The sequence below is a fragment of the Poecilia formosa genome, unplaced genomic scaffold, assembly GCF_000485575.1.
Source record: "Poecilia formosa unplaced genomic scaffold, Poecilia_formosa-5.1.2 Scaffold12, whole genome shotgun sequence".
NCBI classification, from domain to species: domain Eukaryota; kingdom Metazoa; phylum Chordata; class Actinopteri; order Cyprinodontiformes; family Poeciliidae; genus Poecilia; species Poecilia formosa.
Genome location: NW_006799951.1, coordinates 232,640 through 239,973, shown reverse-complemented (window position 1 = coordinate 239,973; position 7,334 = coordinate 232,640). Strand labels below are relative to the sequence as shown.

Here is a 7,334-nt window from a genome sequence, read left to right as displayed (position 1 = left end):
TGTATAAAAATGTAAATAATTTAACAAAGACAATCTGTAAATTACAGCATAGGCTACCGCAATAGGGGCGTTGCGCAGCGCGGTGGTTAGCACGGCGCCCCGCATAAAGAGACTTTAGCCCGCGGTAGTCAGGAGTCCAACTCCTGTCCTCCATTCGCTAATTTTATGGAAAAGACTTCTGTCTTAACGCTTTACTGTTTTATATTGTAACGTTCTGGTAGTTTAAGCCGTCTTCCTTCACCTTAGGTGAAATGTTTTCAATGTGCTTCTACAGTACGCATTTGTACAGAGCCTCTAAACATGGGAAAACGTACCTTTGAGGCATAGTTGTGTCCGTCTGATCCACACACTGGCCCGGTGGAGGAGATGGGACATGGCTGACAGTTCCCATCAGGAGAGCGGAGAGCGGGCTGCTTCAGTCTGTGGGGTAAGGGACATGCAAATACTTCACCCTTACTTCATCAAGCTCAGACAGCCACTGCCATATTAACTCAGAGTAGAGACTCAGCAGCTCCAGGCTGGGCATGAGATCACGATGCAAACAGTCCCCCTCCATGTTGTCTGAATGTATTAGCTTCTCATTACACAGCAGGAGCCCTCTTATTGTTCCCACTCTGGCCAGCAGCAAAACACATCCCACTCTAGCAGCAGTGTAGACTATCAGTGTTGACCTCATGTCAGCGTGCTGGAGGAAGTTTTCTCAATCTTTCTGTGTCTGGGGAATTAGCCAATCAGTCTTTCTTTCTACGCACGCTCACCTGTGCTCCAGCTTCTTGCGGTTGACGCACACGGCTCTCTGGTAGCCCTGGGCGATGCACACCTTGTGTCGGCTACACTTAACCTTCTGACAGGGGTCCTTGGTGGTGTCTACGTCTGGGAAACAAACGGGAAATTGGACGTGAACGGTGATGCTTCCGCAGCTTCATTTCTCTGCTAACAAATAGATTCCTCTGCTTATAGTTTTGCATTTGGCTTCCAGCCTCAGCTCCCACGTGGCTCGCCTTGGCTTACTCAGAAAGACCTGAGAGTTGGTCTGAATTGTTACATAAGTGCAAAGCTGTTGCTCTTTTGATGTTGTAAAATTACATTAGGATCTGTATTGAACTGAAGGAAAATAAAGGAGGATGTTCTTACAAATAAAAGCTTAAGACACTTTGTTAATATTTTCCTAAAGTTTTGTTTCCGTTGCTGCCACAGAATTCCACATTTTTTCACAAGGCACCCTGCCCTGCATGTTTCAGGTGTTTCCTTGCTTCAACAACAGCTGATTCCAATTGATGGCTGATTAACAGGCACTTGCTGAACTGCAATCGCCTGAATCAGGAATATTAAGGCAGGGAAACATTTAAAATATGCAGGGCAGTGTGCCACGAGGCCCAGGGCTGGGAAACACTTCTCTAGACTATTGCATGCCAAGGTGAGTAAATCTTCATCAGCGAAGACAGATTGTTTGCATAGCGTGGTATGAGGCTGCTGCTGCAACATTTATGCAGTTTTTGTGTAAATATTGCAGCAGTAGCAATGGAAGGCAATGCTATTCACCTATAGCAGCATGCAGTGTGTTTGTACGTCATTAGCGTGCAAGATGTGTAACAGTTTGATAGTTCCTGTGTTCAAAACAGTGCACTTTGTCTTGAGACTTGGAGCTGTGTACCTGCTGTGTACAAAAGAGCAGAGCCTGTATAAATACAATAAGGAAATATTTGTTTTTCATGGCCTGTTACAGAAGGAATATGCCCTCTGCTGTGATCTGAGGACATTGGTGGTCAGTTTGCAACAAACAAACCTGAACCCTACTGTATTATCTGTTCCAACCTCTCTGCCACCATGGGTGGGAACAAAGTCGTAACCAAAAGACATCTGGGACATCACATTGGATCTGCAGAAGCCTGGAACGGGCCTCAAAAGCGGTCAGCAAGAATCTGGTTGAGTTATTTCAACGTCGAAGAATTATAAAGTCATCATTCATTTCCTTTGTCTAGGGCTTCATAAAAGATCTTATTATTCATACACATTTTGTACCAGCCTGTTGAACATCTAACTGATTCCAGAAGGAATTAGGAGAAAGTTCTGCGGTAATATGAGAACAAAACTGGACTATTTGGGCTCAACTCAGACCTGCTGTGTTTGGAGAAAGCTAAAGTTACAGAATTATTGGGAAACGTATGGATGGGTTCACGTACCAAGAAATCTTGGACAGGAACCTTCTTCTCTCAGCCACAAACAATGAAGGATGACAATGATTACTTTTATTTTAGTACTACATCAATTAGTCACTTTTTTTTTTATTAATGTGGTAGAACTGTTACAATCTCTTTGATTTATTTATGGACATTACATACTAAACTTTAGCTGACTCTGACAGAGAAAAGCTTCTTGCTACTTGAACTAAATCTAAATTGCTTGCTCGGTGTGTCTCCATCCATCATTCACTCTTGAAGCAGCTAACGTGAGACAGTTTGTCAGCCTTTCTCTATATGCTCATCTGTCACAGCTATCTACTCCGAACAGGCCTCCCAGAGCCTGACCTGGAAGTGGCCTTGCCGTCCTTTTTAACACCGGGCGGTCTTCCATTCATCTACATGTCCGCCTCTGTTCACTGCCAGAGCAGCAAACAGAAAGGAGGTGGGGGGGGGTGGAAGGCAACTCATCTGTGCCCCTGTAAATCATACTCGAATTCATTTTCTTCTCTCACTGAGTGCCGTTTTTATGGCTATATTATCATTAAGGCTTATCATCTCCTCTCTTTTTTTTCCTTTAAACTGAATATATTCATGCGGCAAATTCCCGTGGATTATTGTAGCCGTCGGACAGATATCTGATTTTTAGAAGCAAATCCAAAACAATACGACGAGCTGTCGGGACTGAGATTGTTACATAAGTGACAGGCTGACTGCTCTGCTGCAGGAACTGCGAATGCCCAAATGCAGACTCCTCACCTCCTCAGAATATCGACATTAAAGCCTTATATTTGGTTGACTTTCTGTACCGTCTCCCGCAGCGCCACCGGCTTCCTCTGCTCTCCACCCTTTTTGTCCGTTTTGTCTCTCTGATGCAGGTCTGTTGTTTAATTCCCACCAGAACACAAGCAAAAAATACAGCACCGGGAGTCACAAAAATTAAAACGGCTTCGTGTACACAAAATGTATTTTAAGCAAACCCTTTTACTGAAGCAATAACTAAACAAAAATAATCCTGCCTTCCGGGACGGAAACATTTCTGATGAAATTGTGTCCCCTGTGAGCAGCCAGAATACTGGCACAGCGTTGTGTTGTGAGTGCAGAAGCATAAGGTGGCTGCCTGAGCCTCATGTTAACTTAACAAGCTTCCACGGATTAAAGCAGTGCCTGCGATGATGACGTTTCCATGGCAACAGGCTCTCCGTGGTCTGAGAATCATTTCTTGGTAGACTGTGATTTGCAGCTCAATCTGCTGCTTCTGAGAATCCTCTCTCTAGATGTGTTTGAAACCCCCCCCCCCCCGACGTCCGACCGTTCCACAAATCGGCATCTCTTTCACCTTTTAGCGTTCCTTCGTGAGGCTTCCAACGTCCGGATCACTCCCTCTCCTTCTGAGTCTGCATGGTCTGTGCTTACCACTTCCTCCATCCGTCCGTCCTTTCTGCATCTAACTCCTGAAAGCCACCTTCTTTCTGAAAGACTCTTCTTTGGTATTAAACTAATGCCTGCAGAGGAAAACCTCTCCTAATTAGGCCTGCCAGTGCTTCTGTCTAATCCAATCCAGATTTGCATGAGGTTTATCCCATCAGGTTGAGGATAGTTGGAACAGAGCTCAGGCCACATCCTCATCATCAACTCTTTTATCCTCTATTTACAAAGCCGGCCAGTAACGTCAGAGCTATGCGGTCTTGTCAGTCAATGTGGCGCAAAGCTGTCCGTTGGACTTTAAACTTCGCCACATTTTTCATCTTGCAACCTCGAGATTCTGGGTATTTTATTAAGATTGCCAGTTTTGATTCTTGATTCAAACGGTTGCATTTTCATGCAATCAGTTGCTGCAGAAACTTTCTAGTCATGTATTCATTTAGGTCAGGTGTGTAGCAACAGGGAAGTACCGAAAACATGGAGGACAGTAGGCCCTGAAGACCAGGACTGACCGTTCCACTCATCTGACCAGATCATCTTTTGCCACATGGTTGGTAGGTCTCCTACATCGTTTGAGGGATTTAACAGGATTTTTTTGACTTTCTTGCAACAATGGCTTTTGCTTTTATATACAAACCAGATGTGTAAAGCTCTCTAATTTTCTCTAGTCTAGCAAATCTTTGAGGTCTTTACAAGACAGACATATTTAAACTCAGATTAAATTACATCCAGACTCTAGTTACTTATTAGGTGATTTCTAATGGTCATTGGTTCAAAGATTATTCAGGGGGTTCATTATAAATGCTCATCACTCTTTTCAGATTTTGAAAAGATGGTGAAGGTTTAATGAAATACTGAATCAATTAAGTCAAATCAGTGCCAATAATGATGAAAACCTAAAAAAAAAAGGTACACTGGGTTTAATTTGAAGCCATTCCATTTACAACGCCCTCGAGTAGTAAAAGAAAAGGCTGCATGTGAAGTGATTCCAGACATCTTTTGAGATGTGCAACAGCTGAGAGGTTATTCTTAACTTGTTTTCAAAAATAATAGAATCTTTCCAGCAAAAAAAAAAACATTTGAGATGCTGGTGCTTCATCTGATGCAGAAATGCAGGACCTTGTTAGCAACCTAATAGCATCAGTGTCTGTGCATTGGAAGCAGCATGTCACCAATAATCTATCAAAAGCGTCAAGAGGTGTTAAACTCCAAACCTTAGAGTGTGCACTCAGCACGTTTTACTATCTTCTTACTGTCTGCCATTGATCTGAAGCCAACGATTTGCCACAAAGTGTCTATTCACCATTCATCTGGCCTTCTCATATCGGGGTCTAAGGATCCAATGTAAACTGGAAAGTCCTGAAGGATGAGGCCCTTCCGCGAGCTCTGTGCAAGCCTTGGACTGCTTGCGTGGGTGTGCACGTGCACACTTGTTTGCTCTTAGAAGTCTAAATTACAAGCGCCCCGGCTGCAGTGTTTGCTGTCTTAAGAGCGGGGTGATTCAATCAGCAGCTAGATTGATGAATCAACTGCAGAAATCGGCTCCAAATTACCCTGACAACTCCCTCGCTCAGCACACTGCCGACTTAAGAGCAGTCAGCTGCTGCCGCGTCTGAATGCAAATTCGAACATCAACCGGTTGTCTGCATTGGCCTTCTAACTCTGAGCGTAAGGAGTGTTGACAGTTCTGAAGCTCTGCCTTCCTGTGCATGGACGCCTGGCTGAGAAATGACGCCCGCAGGCGCAGAGCTCCGGAGTAAAGACATCACACTGATTTAGGGATGTCTCGAAGGGACAAATCTCTTTTCACTTCTGCGCTTCATTAGGCCACTCATAAAGGAAGGCAGATCAATGGTGGGAGGTAGAAGAGTCCCATCAAAAGTGAGGAAGGGAAGTAGATTAAAGGCTTGAAACTGCAGAAAATCAAAGTGGAAATCCTCCTTTCTGAAGCGCAGCCTTAATCCGTACAACGTTTCTTAATTAATTCTGATCAGTGACAGTTCGGTTGGCTGTGAAACCAAACAGCTGGTAATTAAAGTGATCTCCGATGCTTAATGACATCAAAACAAACCAAATGTTGCAAAATTTGACGTACAAACAGGTCAAAATAAAGAAGTTCCAACCATTTTTTTCTTTTGCAACGTAATTTTTTATGAGATCTCGTAATATTAAAAACATGCTATATTTCTTATGTAAATAAAGTCTGCCTCGTGAAGTGGCTGTTTGCGATGCTAATGTCAAAGCAAGAAAGGAGTTAAACTGCTGCCCTCTTGTGTTAATTTAAATATGCTCAGTGAGAGCAACTTGGGTAAATGGAAGAAAAAAAATGTGACTAAGGAATTATTTGCTAGCATTGGAAAGAAAGACTGTTAGCCACGAAGGATGCTAAAAATTAGCATCTGTTTCAAAACCTAATTCTACACCAAACTGAGATTCTTTAACCCTCCAGGGACAATTTGTCATTCATTTATTTTTATTTTGAAGCCATTTTGGTTCTTTTGAGAAATAATTTCTCAGATTTTCTACAGAATACCTCAGTTCATAAAGTTAGCCTAAATTGCTAAGCGACACCAGCCTGGCCTTCTCATGCACCTTCAGTGCTTAGTCTGGGATTCTCCGGTTGAATTTCAACCGGTCCCGTCAACTAACAGAAGGAGAAGTTGTTGTTGACGATGTCGAGATTCTGCGCTGTTTAAGTACTAAAGTCTGGAGCATTACATACGTCACGGTCAAACGTAACGCAATTGGGTAAAACTTAAAACTACCTCAGAGTCCACACCTCCAGCAAGTATTAGCTGTAGCATTACCAGTCTAATGCTACAGAAACAGACACATTGTAATCAAGAGAAAGAAATATCCCATTGAAGATATCACCTTTCATTACGAATTAATCTTTTTTTTAAAATATCTTTTTATTCATCAGTTGCTGGACAGGAAGTAGAGTAGGAAAATAATGGGAAGACATTCAGTGAAGTTGGCTTTATGTCACTTAAAGAATATTTCTAGGATTAAAGACCTAATATCCCAGCAATGTCTTATGAAACACATCCATCCATTTATCTTTCACCAAATTTATTACTGCGACAGATCTGACTACAAAAAATCAGACAGGTACAGTCGATACAGAACGCTGCTGCTCAAAATTCTCACTAAAACCAAGACAATAGAGCATCATCCAGTTCTGAAGTCCTTACCCTGGCTCCCTGTAGCTCAGAGAATAGACTTTAAAATACTTCTGTTAGTTTATAAATCACTGAATAGCTTGGCATTAATGAAAAATCTGTCTTATCAGCTCCTTCAGAGAAGGGGATCATATAACAGCTCACATTGCTCTGTTTTTCTAAGATATGAGGTGTTTGAACGGCTCCAAGTTAGTTTTTGATCTTTTTTTTTTTCGTGCAAACAATTTCTTTTAGCTTATTATTCTTTAATGTCAAAAGGAAAAGGGGCCACATTATATAGAACAAACATTAGGCTTGAAGAACATATTTAGATTTGCATAAAAGTATTGATTGTTCAGCTATTGATAAATTTAAAACATTTAAATCAGAATATAGATACCCTTAATGCCACTCGAAAGCAGGAAACACTGGAAAGGTGATGTCCAGGATCAAAGGGGTTTTGTTGTTCTGCTTTGGGGGGAAAAAATTATATGCTTATAGCAAAACGCATAGATGGGTGATATCAAAATAAAATACCGAAAGATATAAGAGACAGCAGATTATCTGA

The 7,334-nt window shown here is 42.1% G+C and overlaps 1 protein-coding gene across 3 annotated transcripts in view; it reads right to left on the bottom strand.

The window, feature by feature from the left end:
* spock2 (SPARC (osteonectin), cwcv and kazal like domains proteoglycan 2) overlaps window positions 1-7,334 on the bottom strand; it is a 34,545-nt gene that overhangs the window by 9,194 nt on the left and 18,017 nt on the right. For all 3 annotated transcript variants that reach the window (XM_016667708.1, XM_016667705.1, XM_007545239.2), the window contains 2 exons: window positions 759-873; window positions 315-420 (listed from right to left, as the gene is read on the bottom strand). In XM_016667708.1, the coding sequence (XP_016523194.1) occupies window positions 315-420; window positions 759-873 (221 nt within the window). The remainder of the gene's footprint in view (window positions 1-314; window positions 421-758; window positions 874-7,334) is intronic.